The following is a 16613-nucleotide window of genomic DNA, read 5'->3' on the forward strand; positions in this document are numbered from 1 at the left end:
ATATTGATTTATGTTTGATTTATGTTCTTTATTTTCCCCGCTGCGCGTGCGCGATAAAATGTGTATTAATAAATATTGACACCAATAGTGTCGCGAGTAATGAAGCAATATGTGGCGCCCCGATGTATAATCCGCCTTTGGTCGGGGTGTTACAGATTGGTATCAGAGCTCGTTGACTTTAGGATAGGTGGTTAGACGTAACGGCCTAGAATACCTAAGAGTCCCTTCTCGCGCATGAGAGAAATCTCATGTTTGCGCGCTTATTGTTAATTACTCGTTATTTATGAATATGCTCGCGCTTGCGCAGTATATGATTTTATGTTTTATTTCGCGATATTTCGATTTTTGTTGAATTTCGATTTTTATTGATTTTACTTACATATTCGTTTGTTGAATTTGAAAATCCGAAAAGTCATGGTGATACATGAATAGTTGATTTTCAATTTCCATTTACGATTATGTTCTGAGGTTGGAGACTTGAAAAGTCATGGTGATACATGAATTGTCAACCTCCAATACTCATTTTCTTGTATATTTTATATTGAAGATTGGAAAGTCATGGTGATACATGAATCGTCAATCTCCAATACTCGTTTACTAGCTATTTTAAATTGAGAACTCGGAAAGTCACGGTGATACGTGAATTGTCGGTTCTTGATTCGAATTTGTTACCCTTATTAAGTCTGCATTTAAAGTCATTTATTTTACTTTAACTTTTGATAGTATCTAACTCCGTGAAACCAAGCTTTATAAGATTAAAACTTTGCGCTAAAACCAAGATATTAACTAAAATTAAAATTTTTATAGAATGCCTCCGCTATCTCGCCGATTTCAGAGAAGAGAAGCCTCGCGCATGCGTAGACAGCAACGTTCCCAGGAAATGGCCGCCGCAATAGCCCAAGCTTTGAGCCAAAACAATGCTAATACCTCCAGTTATAACATTAAGTCCTTTAATGCGGGTAACCCTCCGAAGTTCACAGGTCTTGAAGGAGCCACCGTGATGCTCCAATGGCTCGAAAAGATTGAAAACACTTTCCTCCATACCCAATGCCCTCATGACAGACGAACCCTATATGCCTCCAGTGTCCTGGAATCCAGAGCGCTTACATGGTGGAATGGAGTAGCTCATGCGCGTGGCGCAGAGGCTGCTTCTAGCATGACATGGGAGGAATTCAAGGAAATTCTTACGCGAGAATTCTGCCCTCCCAACGAAGTTAAGCGCCTGGAGGAAGAATTCTGGAACTTGAAGCAATACAGCGGTGAAGCGCGCGAGTACGCGACGCGCTTCCACGAGCTAAGCTTACTGGTCCCTCACCTTGTTACCCCTTCCCGCCGAGCCATCGAGAAATTCCTTGGGGGTCTCCCCATGGAAATTCAAGATTCTGTATGGGCCAGAAACCCAGTTACCCTCTCTGACGCCATCGAATTGGCCGCTGTGCTCAGCGACAACCATGTCAGAGCAGGAACCATGTTCCTGCGGGGAACTGAGAAGACCAAACCCACCAAGACTGTCCCTGAACCAACAGAAACCAAACCAGAACCCTCTAACCATAACCAGAAACGTAGGCGCAGACAAGCCTATGCGCTTACCAACCCGCCCATTACCCAACAACCCATTTATCAACCTCCAGTTTACGCGCCTAACCCACTGTCAACCTACCCAGCACCTCCTGTAGTCCACAACTATGCCTTAACCAACCCCGCACTCCCTGCCCCGCCAACTAAGAAACCTTACACAGGAAACCAACCCTTTTGCCCAACCTGTAGACTTCATCACCCACCTCAAGTCCCGTGTCGACAATGTAACCGATGTGGCCGCGTAGGTCACTCCGTTGAGTACTGTAGAACCCCTCCCTCCAATCCGATTGCGCCAACACCACCAGCCTACCCGCAGAACCCACAGCCAACTTACCAAAACCCACGACCCAGATCGTGCTTTAACTGCGGTGATCCAAGTCATTTCCGGAACGCGTGCCCAAGGCTACAAGTTCAGATTACTCAAGCGAATCCGGTGAACCAAATTTCGAACCAAGTGACGCGTGGCCGAGCTTTTAACATAACCGCGCACCAAGCGCAAGCGATTAACGACGTAGTTAATGGTACATTTTTTGCTTAACGGATTTTATGCATCTATGCTTTTTGATACTGGCGCCGATAGAAGTTTTATCTCTCGCGCCTTCGAGCAGAAGCTTGCGCGACCGCGCGATGACTTAAAAGAAGATTTTTCAGTTGAATTGGCTAATGGCGAAACTGTTTTAATAAACTCGGTGATTAAAGATTGTACGCTTAACCTTAACGAAAACGATTTTCTGATCGACCTCATCCCTATGCCTCTTGGAAGCTTTGATGTTATCATTGGTATGGACTGGCTCTCGAAGAATCGCGCCGAAGTTATTTGCGCCAAGAAATTGATTCGCATACCTCGAGAAAATGGTGATCTTCATATCTACGGCGAAAAACCCTCCAGTGGTCTTAAACTTATGTCTTGCGCCGAAGCCCAAAGACTCATGCGGAAGAAGTGTATTGCATTTCTAGCCCATGTGGTTAAACCCGATGAAGGAAAGAAGCTTCGCGATATCCCTGTTGTGCGTGATTTTCCTGAAGTTTTTCCTGATGATCTTCCTGGTATCCCTCCCGCTCGTGAAGTCGAGTTTCGTGTTGATCTTGTCCCTGGTGCTTCCCCCGTTGCTAAATCTCCTTACCATCTTGCACCCGCTGAGATGCAAGAATTGGCCAGCCAACTTCAAGAGTTGACTGCTAAAGGATTCATTCGCCCTAGCTCTTCGCCCTGGGGTGCTCCGGTGTTGTTCGTTAAAAAGAAAGATGGATCGTTTCGCATGTGTATTGATTACCGCGAGTTGAACAAACTCACCATTAAAAACCGGTATCCCTTACCGCGTATTGACGACCTCTTTGATCAACTCCAAGGTGCCTCCTGTTTCTCGAAGATCGATCTCCGTTCTGGTTATCATCAGTTGCGTATCCGCGATGAAGATGTTCCGAAGACTGCTTTTCGTACTCGTTATGGCCATTTTGAATTCTTGGTCATGTCCTTCGGTTTAACCAACGCACCCGCCGTTTTCATGGATCTTATGAATCGGGTGTGTAGGCCTTTCTTGGATAAATTCGTGATCGTGTTTATCGATGATGTTCTGGTGTATTCTAAGACCAAGGCCGAGCATGAGCAACATCTCCGATTGGTATTGCAAAAGCTTAGAGCCGAGCAACTCTATGCTAAGCTTTCCAAGTGTGAATTTTGGTCTGATGAAGTACAGTTTCTTGGTCATGTTGTAAACAAGATGGGTATTCATGTCGACCCATCCAAGATTGAAGCAATCAAGAACTGGATTTACGCCATCCTCTCCTTCTGAGATCCGTTCCTTTCTGGGCTTAGCTGGTTATTACCGGCGTTTCATTTCGAACTTCTCAAAGATCGCTTTGCCTTTAACAGCTCTGACGCACAAAGGTAAACCGTATATTTGGGGCTCGAAGCAAGAAGAAGCCTTTCTGACGCTCAAGCGTTTGTTGTGTGAAGCTCCTGTTCTTGCGCTACCTGAGGGTAATGATGATTTTGTCGTGTATTGCGATGCATCCAACCAAGGTCTCGGTTGTGTTCTTATGCAACGAGGCAAGGTTATCGCTTACGCATCAAGGCAACTCAAAATTCATGAAAAGAATTATACAACTCACGACCTCGAGCTTGGTGCAGTTGTTTTTGCCTTGAAGATCTGGAGACACTACCTTTATGGTACTAAGTGTATCCTCTACACTGACCATAAAAGCCTTCAGCATATCTTTGATCAAAAGGAACTTAACATGAGGCAACGCCGATGGAACGAACTCATCAGCGATTACGATTGTGAGATCCGGTATCATCCTGGTAAGGCTAATGTGGTAGCCGATGCGCTCAGTCGAAAACCCTGCCAACTTAACTGTATCTTGCCGCGCACCCAACTTCACTTCGCGCCGATTCAAAGCAACCTTGAATCGCGTATTCGTGACGCGCAGCGCGCATCCATCAGTAATGGTAACCTTCGCGCCGAGTTAGCGTGTGGCGCGGAAGCACTCTTTGTCCCTAATCTGAGTGGAATTCTCTGCTATCTCAATCGCATCTGGATCCCTTGTGATGAGAATCTTCGCGCTGATATCCTGAGTGAAGCGCACAAATCTCGATATTCTATTCATCCTGGCGCTGATAAGATGTACAAGGATTTGCGCATAACTTATTGGTGGCCCGGTATGAAAAAGGATATTGCTGTGTTCGTAGCTAAGTGCCTGACTTGTTCTAAAGTGAAAGCTGAACACCAACGCCCATCTGGTTTGCTCGAACAACCAGAAATTCCTACGTGGAAATGGGAATGTGTAGCGATGGACTTTATTACCAAGTTACCTTTGACAGCAAGCAAACATGATAGCATTTGGGTAATAGTGGATCGATTGACTAAATCTGCTCACTTTCTGCCCATTCGTGAAAACTACCGTGTTGAGCATCTCGCGCAGCTTTATGTCAAGGAAATTGTCTGCCGCCATGGTACTCCTTTGAGCATCATATCCGATCGCGATGGCCGTTTTATATCTCGCTTTTGGAAATCTCTCCAATCTGCGCTAGGAACTCGCTTGGACATGAGTACGGCATATCATCCTCAGACTGACGGTCAGTCTGAGCGAACTATTCAAACTCTTGAGGATATGCTCCGATCTTGTGTTCTTGATTTTGGAGGTAATTGGGATTCACACCTACCTTTGATCGAGTTCTCTTATAATAACAGCTATCATTCCAGTATCGGTATGGCCCCATTTGAAGCACTTTACGGTCGTAAATGCCGCTCCCCGATTTGTTGGAGCGAAGTGGGTGAAACTCAAATCACAGGACCCGAACTTGTTCAAGAGACAACCGATAAAATCGCCAAGATCCGTGATCATTTGCTGACTGCCAGAAGCCGACAGAAGAGTTACGCAGATCGTAGACGGAAGCCTCTCGAATTTCAAGTTGGTGATCTTGTTCTCCTCAAAGTGTCGCCTTGGAAAGGTGTTGTCCGCTTTGGGAAGAAGGGTAAGCTTGCTCCTCGTTATGTTGGTCCATTCAAGATTCTCGCGCGTGTGGGAAAAGTTGCCTACAGACTTGACCTGCCGCTCGCGCTCAGTAATGTGCATCCAACGTTCCATGTTTCCAATCTCAAGAAGTGTTTAGCTGACGAGAACCTTCACATTCCACTTGATGAAGTTCAAGTTGATGAATCCATGCATTTCATTGAGAAGCCTGTTGAGATTATGGATCGCGAGGTTAAGCAAACCAAGCGCAGTCGTATCCCTATCGTGAAAGTTCGCTGGGAGTCCAAGCGCGGAGCCGAGTTTACATGGGAAAGGGAAGATCAAATGAAGATCAAGTACCCGCACCTGTTCTCTGCGCAACCTACTTCGAGATAAATTTCGGGACGAAATTTCTTAAAGTAGGGGAGACTGTGACATCTGCCCGATCCGACCCGACCCAGGTACCCGTTTCTCTGACCCGATCTCTCTTTTATTATTTAATATTTATACTTATATTTTACTTTTAATAATAATATATATTTTCCTTCCCGCCTCTCTCTCTCTTTCTTTCCGCCGTCCCGTCCCTCTTCCTTCTCTCTTTCCGCCTTCTTTTCCCTCTTGTCGCCGTCCCGCCCTTACGCCTTGTTTCCCTCCTCTTTGCTTGTCCTTTGGTTCTTCCCGCCTAAGGATGTCTGCAGCTCCACGCGCCAGACTCCTTACATGGAAGCCTGCGTGAAGACATCTTGTTCCTGCGATGCGTGAAGAGAACTCTTCTCGCAGCGCGCTAAGAATGCATGTTCTTCCCGCAATGCGCTAAGAATGTATGTTCTTCCCGCGATGCGCTTAGAATTCTTGTTCTTCACGCAGCACGCTAAGGATTTGTGATTCTTCCCGCAGTGCGCTAAGGATTGTTGTGCCAGCCTTCGCGCTCGCGCACTCAGCCTTCCCGCGCTTAACCCTTGTATCTTCTGTTTAAATCTAGCCGTTTGCTTTTGTGTTGTCTTATCTTTTGAGCTGTTGACCTATCTAATGTCTGAATAGTTACTTTCGGCGCAGCATGCGTACCAACCCCCATTGGTTGGTAGAAAAAGTGACTGACATTATCTTTTGAGATCTGCTTTTGCCATGCTTGACCAGTACCTTTATCTGAACCGCCCATGCCTGTTACTGTTCCCTGTCAGCTTTATCTTGCCCCCTGCAGCTGCCATATCTTTTGATATCTTTTGCTTTTTGAGATCTTTTCCCCTTTTCTAGGGATTTTGTCTCCTAGGGTTTTTCTATAAATAATAATAATATTTCATAACACATCACACACAAAACACTTAATCTCTCCTGTTCTCTTGCCCCTTGCTCTCTCTGCCGTCTTCCTCTCTGCCTCCGTCTTCCTCTTTGTTCTTCCTGCTTTTCCGGTAATATATATTATAATTTACTTATTAATTATGCTAAATTATAATCAAGACTTGAAACAAATCATTAAAACAATAATCTTTAATTATAGGTTAACCTTGCTTGTTTAAGAGTTGATTCTTGCATATCTTACACCGCATCGTTTATCAAGTGAGTTATCTCGTATCTAATCCCTTTTTATTTTAAATGCTTTGGGATGTTCATGTGTTCATACAAAACTTGAGTCTTAAACTTGTTTATGAACTTTAGTCGCGCAGTATCCCATGTGTTGAGGACGTTTACTTGGCTGTTTATTTGTATGTGTGTATCATTAACCGCTTTGTTCGGCCTATTCCGCAGTTCCGTTGGTACCATTAGTTGAACACGGGAGACCTATCGTTTACGGTTTTCTTTGTTTACACTTGCACAGATGTTTTCTCGTTTTTATGCTCAATTGGGAGCATGGATTGAACTATGATCTATGAACTATCTTAGGCTTGATCACAATCTGATTACACCCTTGTTAAACTCTAGACATACACGTGTTGCGCGCAGATTTACTGTGATTATCTATGATTATCTATTAAACTTGATTTCTCACCAACACGCAAGTGTTTGACGTTTATTTTAACACATGTTCAGGTTTGCAGTAGCTGTTTTGGAGCTTGTGGACACGTAGGACGTTTTTACTTTTGGACCTAGAATTAAAATGTATCAAGACAAGTTCATGTTGTTTGAATGTTATAATTTATAATATATTGATTTATGTTTGATTTATGTTCTTTATTTTCCCCGCTGCGCGTGCGCGATAAAATGTGTATTAATAAATATTGACACCAATAGTGTCGCGAGTAATGAAGCAATATGTGGCGCCCCGATGTATAATCCGCCTTTGGTCGGGGTGTTACAACAGAGTCTAGCTTACTAATTTTAATTATTTTAAAAATAAAAATAATCACATATGCACTTTTTTAATTAATAGATTTTATTGTGTCTTAAATAGATATTCAATTACCAACCCTAATTTTTATAGAACCTTACCATTCACACATGCCCCCGTTTGGTTTTATGTTGTCTCTTAACGGTTGATCATGGAAACCTTTCTAATTCAATTTACATCAAATTCTGAAAAATCAATTTAATTACTTTTTACCTTTTTATCATACGTTTTATTACATTTACTTATTTTTCTAAAATATCCACTTTACTTTTTGCTCTTTTTTTCTTTTCTATTTAGTTAATATTTTTATTATGTTTACTTTTCAAATTTCAGTTACAATTTTTGTTGAAAATCTTTGTTTCCTTCTAAATTTGTTGACTCATATTGGTCTAATACATGGCGTCCTCTTTCACAAACGTGAGGTTGGTTGTGTGATTAAATCCTTACAAGTGTAAAGTAAATGTAAAATTCTATTTTTGTTCAAATAAATAAATATATTTTTGTTATAAAGCATTTACGACAAAATTTCTATCTTCATCTCTATAATTACATTAAAAAACATAACATTTTCGCTATCATTTTCAGTTAAATAATATATTTTTATCATTGCATTTTCTCTATCTTTCACTCATATCTACTTAAAAAAAACATTAAAAAATTATAAATGGTGAACATTGTTTCTCCAAATTTATTCTTTAACAAAAGTTTATATTTACTCAACTCACAAGTCACAACCACTTCAACTACTCTATATTATACGGAGAACCTACTCACAATAATATGAAGGATCTGTTACGAATACTTAGCATTTACTTCCTAACTACATTTCTACACATGTGAAAACCATATATATATATATATATATATATATTTTGATATATTAAAATCATCATTTCTTTTAATATTTGTAAAAGTGTATATTACATTACATTAATAAAAAGTAGAACATATTCACATTACACCACAACTCAAGTCACTCTCTCTCTCTCTCTCTCTCTCTTTAGAAAATGGGCATGCTACTATGGTTAACAAGATCAAGAACAAGTGGTAGTAACTTTATCAAGAAAATAACATGCACTAGCCTAGCATTAAGCTCTTATCAAGCAACTACTGCTTCTTCATTTTCATCTCTTCCTAGTAATATATCAAGTAATGATAAAGGGGCAACTTTCGCATTCCGTTATTCGTATTCATGCAGCTCAACATCTGCTACCTTTTTCGAGGCTCGTCGTTACACCTCCACGAAAGCTGAGAAACAAGTCTTATCTGTTGAAGACAATGACGACGCTGGTGGTGCTGCATTAGAAGAAAACCGGGTAAATATATCAATGTTTAATATTAATCATATTGTTATGATCATGCACTCGCACTATACGTTAAAAATATTTTGAAATTAATTAGTTTGAGATAAGATATGATTAAAATTACGCGTAAATTACTAACTAATATGTCAAGTATCTCAAATGAGTTACTATATTTAATATGTTATGTCATCATCATCATCATTATTGATAAAATAAAAGAAACGAGAAAAAAAATTTTGGACTCACAGAATGGGTAAAATAAAATAAACAAGAAAAATAATTTTGTACTCACAGAATTGTTACACATGGTTGGAGTAATCAATTACTTATTTAGTAGGTATAGATATATATGTAGGGCTGTAAACGAACCGAACGAACACGAAAGAAGCCTTGTTCATGTTCGTATGTTAAGAAAATAATGTGTTCACGAACGGTTAATGAGCACCTATTGAACGAGATTTTATGTTCGTGTTCGTTTGTTAAGGAAATGAATGTGTGCACGAACAATCACGAACACAAATAAAATCGTCGGAGCCTAGAGATTAAGATCAATGTGAATAATGAGAAAGGAAATGACAACAATGAAAAACAATGTGAGAATATGATTTCCTATTTTATGTTAGAGGTAATAAATTAAAGAATTTAAAATGTTTAGATACATTAAATGTACAAAAATCATTCATTAACAACATGTACAAACGAACATGAAAGAACGTTGATAAACAATTATCGAACGTTCACGAACACAAGTGAACAAACGAGGGCTCTGTTCATGTTCGTTTATCGTTTATTAATTAATTAGTCGAACGAAATTTCTTGTTCATGTTCGTTCATTTATTAAACAAACGAATGTAAACAAACTTCCCATCAAACGGTTCACGTAATGTTTGCTGAACGTTTGGTTCGTTTACAGCTCTAGATAAATATGTGGCTACCTATACGACATGTTATCATAATTGTTGTGAGAACATAAACCTTTGATTAGGATTTGGCCTTGTTCTCTTCCATTAAACTTTTAAAAGGCATTTCATCATTTAACACGTTATATTGTTGAAATTGTTAGGAACAAAACAAGACAACACGTGTTTCATATTTAATATGTTATGTTTTGTTATTATTAATAATACAAAAGGGTAAAATAAAAAGAAACAGGAAAAATAATTTTGGACTCACATAATTGTTACATGTGGTCAGAACACTAGTTACTTATTTAGTAGGTATAGAGTATAGAAACGCATGGCTACGTACCTATACGACATGTTACAAATTTTGTAAGAAAAGAAACCTTTTATTAGTATTTGGCATTGTTCTCTTCATAAAACTAGAGGTGCATAAATCACATTTTTCTAATACTCAGTTCCGGGTATTGAATTGAGTTCGGGCATGACCAGGTATTGGCCATACTCTGGTCGGGTGCAAGTCCAAGTATTGTCTCTAAAAATCACACCCTATGTACCGGGTTTGGGTCGGGCATAGATTCGGATATTTGAATACTCTATTTTCGAATATTAAAAAGCTTTATTTTGGGGGTTTTTTCGGGTACAGATCGAGTGTAAGGGTTTGCACTCTTTCGGGTACTTTTAGGGTATTTTCCAGTATTTTCGGATAATTTCGGGTATAGATCGTGTATTTGAAAAACCCGGTTTCGAGTATTGGAAAAAACCGGTTCCGGTTTTTGGGTATTACAGGCACAAATCGGATCCGATTCTAGGTACAAGTTTTGGTACTGAAATACATACTTTGTCCATACCTTACAGGTAGAGTCGAGTACAGGTTCGGATATTAAAAGCAAAGCTATAAAAAAATCCAGGCATTGCATTTCATCATTTAACATGTTATATTGTTGAAATTGTTAGGAACAAAACAAAACCAAGACAAATACATGTTTCATATGGTCATATCTTGTTTGTATTGTAGCTATGGGACAGTGAGTCAGTGACCATGTGATAATTGAAAGTGACTTGAGTTTTAGTTTTCACTAAATAGTAAATGCTAATAATGACATTGAACCACCATATAAATATTGTGTACCTTCCACACCCCCCATATTCGTACATACCTAAACATTGTAATTAGGGGAAAATGTAGGATAGTAACTAATAATATTAATTTTTGTTGGACCAGGCTATGGACTTTCCAGGCGGCGAGATCGCGTACACAACTCAGATGAAGTTTCTGCTCGGTTCGTCTGAGAAAAGGGTGCAATGTTATCGAGTACTTGATGAGGATGGTTACTTGATCTCTTCTAACATGTCGGAACTAGTAATGATCGATATTTCTATTAACCAAGGACTTGTTTTGATCACTTGAGTTACTGTGAAAATCCGTAAAAATCTTATTTAAGAATGAAAAAAGCTTTTTTCTTATGTAAAATATATTATTATCTTCTCAAAAGATTTTTTTTTAAAAAAACCTAAACTATTTTTTACACAATCCGTAACAAAATGTTACTATTTTTTTAATTAACAAAATGTCACTAGTAACATTGGTTTTAATTTTCTTTTAATTTTCATTTTTTTTGTATATGAGAAAAAATTATTATTGTCACACGTGGTTTTTTTTTTCTTTTCTTTTACTTAAAAAAAGAAAACTACTTTATGAAAACCATACATCTCCCGGTTAGAAAATTCTAACCGAGAGGAAAAAATAAATAAATTACATACTAAGAAGCATATATCTAAGCCACTCTACCCAACTTAACTTAAATTTCCAATTACGTGAAGAAAACGATAAAAAAAACATCAAAACTATTGAATCGAAAAGAGTGTATTGAAACTCTATTAGTAAACCAATAATATTCTCGTTTCGAGCTCTCCAGATTATCCACTAAGTAGTAAGCACGATCGCCTAAACCATTTCTTTTTTCTTTCGCCTTGTAACATCCAACCAATCTAAAATATTTTTCGGACCTTTGTACAAAGGGAACTCCAGTTCTCACCAACGACTAATCGAATTCCAAATATTTACGGGTTTTCTTAACTCAAAAATACATTCATCCTATATATAATATTTTCCTTATATATTGTTGATTCCTTTGTTGTACCAATGACTAGGTGAGTAAAGAAGTTGCACTAAAAGTGTATAGTGGCATGGTTACTCTTGATACTATGGATAAATTCTTTTATGAGGCACAAAGGCAAGGAAGATTGTCATTCTATTTAACCTCTTTTGGTGAGGAAGCTATCAATATTGCATCAGCTGCAGCACTTAGCTCTGAGGACACAGTATTGGCTCAGGTTTGACTAAACTTCTAATTTTCATGTTGAAGATATAGATGTTTTAAATGGGTACGTATTTAGGAGTAGGCTAATTTGTCGTCAGAAAAAAATCTAATTTTTTCAAAATAAAAACGTTCTACTAAAATACCGGCATGATCTTTAGCTCCCCGTAGAGGGGCGTTTTGGAGGATAAAACGCACCCAAGAAGACGGGAACACTGACCTCCCTAGCGTTTTGGGAGTGTTTCGAGTCCCAAAATGTCAACCAAAGTTATGGAGAAAACGTTGAAGATGCAAGGAGGTGGGGCCAACACATTTTTCCAGCCAATAAGGAAGAAGGTGGTGGGCGTTTCTCCCACCACCATTACAGATGGTTTTAGAACTCTTGCACCGGAAAATAAAAATTAAATTAAATAAGTTAAAAGATTAATTAAACTATGAAAAACCAATAATTGGTAAAAACTTATTTTTTTGATCTTCAATGAAACTTCTAAAGACCAAAACTTTTCAAAATTGTTATAAATCTTAGTTTTATTTAAAAAAAATTAAAAGCTATAAGTTATTTCAACTTATTTTATCAAATTATTTAAAAACTTAAAACTATTAAAACTTAATCTTTAAAATATTTAAAACAATTTTATTTTATTTTTTTAAATTATTTCTAAAACATAAAATTTTAAAATATTTAGAAAATTGCTTTTTTAACATATTTAAAAACTTAAAACTATCAAAATTCATTTTTTAACAATTAAAAACTGAACACTATTAAAACTCCATCAAGTTTATTTAGTTAATGCCCAATTTAACAAAGATATAAGTTAAATACCATTTTTGTAAACAACCCATCAACCAAGCCATTTTTATGGTTTTTTTTATAATAAAAAAAAGACAAATATTCTTTATTATTATTATTAAATTTCATCTATTACTCACGTGTCACACAAATAAGAATGAGCTAGCATACAAACATTTACTTTAGAAAGTAAAATTATATCATTTATTTCAATCATGCACATTTGTTCTATACTTTTATATATTATAAATTGCAGTATAGAGAGCCAGGAATATTGTTATGGCGTGGATTCACAGTGCAAGACTTTGCAAACCAATGCTTTGGAAACAATGAAGGCCATGGCAAAGGCAGACAAATGCCAATTCATTATGGGTCAAAGAAACTCAATTTTATTACCCTCTCATCACCCTTAGCGTATGTTACTCTAAAAAAAATATTAAGGGTGTAAACGAGCCGAGCTGAGCTGAGCCTAAGCTTGACTAGGCTCAAGCTCGGTGTGTGAGTCGTGTTTTAAATCTCGGGTTTGGGTCATTTATTATATTATTAATTAATTTATATACGCTTTTTAATTTTTTTATATATTTTGAGAAAAACCTTCAAGGAGTCAAAACTCGACTCTAGCTTGGTTGTCAGTGTGAAATTAATATATAGAATTCCAAAAGTGGTAAAACCCAAAAATACAGAAGTCTCGTTAAGGCTTGGCAAGCCCAAACGAGTTTCCCATACAAGGCTCGATAACTAACATTTTTTAATGATTTTCAAGGACAACCTGCTCGAGTGACTCGACTCGTTTGCATCCGTAATCTTAATTACTGATGCTTTTATTTCAACTTTTTAACATTCTCATAAAACACTCTTTTTTTAATCTTTATATCGTTTAGCACACAACTCCCACAGGCAGTTGGTATGGCGTATTCGTTGAAAATGGATAAGAAGGATTCGTGCGTAGTTGCATTTTTCGGAGACGGTAGTGCGAGTGAGGTAGTACAAACATTTGTTTTTCATATTCGTTCGTTAATTAGAACTTAGGTAGTTGCTTTAAACCCCCACGTTGCAATGAGAACTTAGTCGATAACAGTTTGGTACCATATCGATTTGTACATTGTTAAAAACTTGTAGGGTTTTTTGTGTAACTTAATGAAACTTAAGGGTTATCAAACCAAAAAGTTAAATATATGATGTTAATTATGTAACTAACTGAAACTTGTGGGGTAAAATATATAACTACTTTTGCACATATTTCAAAACTATGATTTTATTATATGGAATATCTCATAAAATAGTAACCATGTGACGATGTCTTTTAATAACTGTCGGTATTATTATCTTATGAAGGGTGATTTTCATGCTGCTTTGAATTTTGCCGCGGTTATGGATGCTCCGGTTGTGTTCATATGTCGCAACAACGGATGGGCTATTAGTACTCCTGTAACCGAACAATTTCGAAGTAATTGTTTCGACAATATTACTTTTAGTGAAGTTGTCACAATGTCACTAACCGGTTCTCATTGAAATGGCTTGTATATGCGCAGGCGATGGGATTGTCGTGAAAGGCCAAGGCTATGGAATTCCAAGTATTAGGGTAGATGGCAATGATGCTCTCGCAGTTTATAATGTTGTTCGTAGTGCTCGTGAAATAGCAATTAGCGAACAACGACCAATACTTATCGAGGTTGGTATATATTAGATCATCTCTTTTCAAATTCTTGAAAAGACCCGTAAACGTGCTCAGAGTCAGCTAACAAATCAGATTTTCATTCGTACTTTTAAAATGATCATTCTCTCCAACCCTACTAGTATAACTCCAAACAACTATTTTTACATTTATTTTTTTGCAACCAAATTTTTTATACCCAATCAAATAATTTTTAGGAAAATTGGTTTTTATTGGTCCCAACTATTATCTTTTGGTCAATGCCGATCCCAACTAACGAATTGGTCATTGATGGTCCCAACTTTTAATGTCTTTGTTCTTAACGGTCCGCGGCTAACAGAATCCTAACACCGTTAGTTTCAGGTCGCCAGAAAAAACGTGTTTGGCCGGAAAAGTCAATTTTTTTGCCGGAAAACACCATCTGAACACCGCCACCACCACCAATTAACTCACTGCCAACTAACCACCATCACTTAAGCACCATCAACTGATTCCGACGATGGTTCTAGGGTTCCGGAGACCTCAATAGTTAGGGCTTTTACTAGAAAAAGGTTCCTAAAGGTACTATACAAAGTTACCATGATGTTTGGGACAAAATTGTTGAGTTTTCGGCAAAAAAATGTGTGTTTTCCGGCCGAAAACGTTTTTCCGGCGACCAGAAACTAACGACGTTAGAATCTGTTAGTCGCGGTCCGTTAGGAACAAATACTTTAAAAGTTGAGACCATCTGTAGCCGATTCATTAGTTGGGACCGACATTGACCAAAAGACGGTAGTTTTGACCAATAAAAACCAATTTTCCTAAATTTTAAACCAAATCAAATGATTATTTGTAAAAAATAAATATTAATAAAAAAATTAAGTCAGTTGTTATAAACATATACTTTTAATTTAAATGAATTATAGGTATTATATAAAGTTATATTAACTAATATTCTTATAATCATATTTGATCCAATTTATTAATTTTACTTTGTTAAGTGAAGTCTTAGTAGTTAGTTCTAATTTGGTTTATCTTTAACACATTGTGATGGTGAAACACAAGGCCATGACATATAGAGTAAGTCACCACTCTACATCAGATGATTCCACCAAGTATCGATCGGTGGATGAAATCGAACATTGGAAAACAATGCATTCTCCTATAACAAGATTAAGAAAATGGGCCGAAAGAAAAGGTTGGTGGAGCGACATAGAAGAACTCGAGCTTCATGCTGAAACGAAGAAACAAGTAAATTGATTATAATCTTTTTTAGAAGAGTAAACTGCGATTTTCGTCTCTGTGGTTTGTTCTAATATGCGGTTTAGTTCAATAGTTTCAAATTTGCGATTTTCGTCCATGTGGTTTCATTTCACCTACAATTAAACCTGAATTCATTAACCCTATCAAGTCTAGTCGTTAAAACCATCAGCGTACCCATCTTGTGAGGGGCAGTTTTGTCAGTTTTCCCTCAAATACACCCCAACACCCTCACCTAAGGGTGCTTGCGAATTACGACCGGGGGTTATTTGGGGAGAAAAAGGACAAAAATGGTCTTCACGTGAGGGGCACGTTGATGGGTTTTACGACTAGACTTAACGGGGTTAATAAATTCGGGTTTAATTGTCGGTGAAATGAAACCACAGGGACAAAAATTGCAAATTTGAAACTATTGGACTAAAACTGCAGATTTAGACAAACCACATGGATGAAAACCACAGCTCACTCTTTTAGAAACATTGACTCGATTCAATGTGTCCATATTCATATAACCAAAAGTTAGTATTCTGAGACAGTTGACCGAGTACTAGCGTTTGCAGGTTAAACTTGCAATCGATGAAGCCGAAAAGAAGAATATGCCACCACTAAGAGACATGTTCACAGATGTATATGATGAATTACCTTCAAATTTAGTGGAGCAAGAAACAATGCTTAGAGAAACAATACAAAGACATCCACAAGACTTCCCTAAGGACATATCAATGTGAGATCTTATAATGTTTATAAATTTGTTGTTTTTAATTTAAAGAAGTACAAGCCAGATTTGATGCTACCTTTCTTATCTTTATGTGGAAGCATTTAGATGTGAAATAAGTGAATTCATTTATGTTTAAGTTCATGCGAAAAATCATCTTAACTGAGATGATGTTATCTTACTGTATGTATAAATATCTTAATCCTATCGTGATCTCTCCTTTTTCGAAGGTATTTTTTTCTCTATGATATATTGTGTTATGTTCTTTAAATCGACACAATACCGGTCATGTTAAACGACACCACCATCGACATTGTGCTTGTTAACATTTTCC

General features: G+C 37.6%; 1 protein-coding gene across 1 annotated transcript; it reads left to right on the forward strand.

Moving 5' to 3' along the window:
- The first annotated feature begins 8364 nt into the window (after positions 1-8364).
- LOC143580154 (2-oxoisovalerate dehydrogenase subunit alpha 1, mitochondrial-like) lies at positions 8365-16366 on the forward strand. The gene is made up of 9 exons (XM_077063259.1): positions 8365-8673; positions 10786-10923; positions 11715-11897; positions 12928-13085; positions 13553-13652; positions 14007-14118; positions 14204-14343; positions 15370-15555; positions 16125-16366. The coding sequence occupies exons 1-9, from the start codon at positions 8365-8367 to the stop codon at positions 16290-16292; spliced, it is 1494 nt and encodes a 497-aa protein (XP_076919374.1). The 3' UTR covers positions 16293-16366.
- Positions 16367-16613: the final 247 nt, after the last annotated feature.

The sequence above is a fragment of the Bidens hawaiensis genome, unplaced genomic scaffold (genome assembly GCF_021521415.1).
Source record: "Bidens hawaiensis isolate Kalapana, Puna unplaced genomic scaffold, B.hawaiensis_p1.1 tig00030251_1, whole genome shotgun sequence".
In the NCBI taxonomy this organism is placed as follows: domain Eukaryota; kingdom Viridiplantae; phylum Streptophyta; class Magnoliopsida; order Asterales; family Asteraceae; genus Bidens; species Bidens hawaiensis.

Excerpts from the sequence above, each read along its gene's own strand:
- LOC143580154 (XM_077063259.1), top strand. The coding sequence starts at position 8,365 with ATGGGCATGCTACTATGGTTAACAAGATCAAGAACAAGTGGTAGTAAC. Across the intron at positions 13,086-13,552 it reads ACCCTCTCATCACCCTTAGC|CACACAACTCCCACAGGCAG; the intron begins GTATGTTACTCT and ends TATATCGTTTAG. Across the intron at positions 14,344-15,369 it reads AACGACCAATACTTATCGAG|GCCATGACATATAGAGTAAG; the intron begins GTTGGTATATAT and ends GTGAAACACAAG.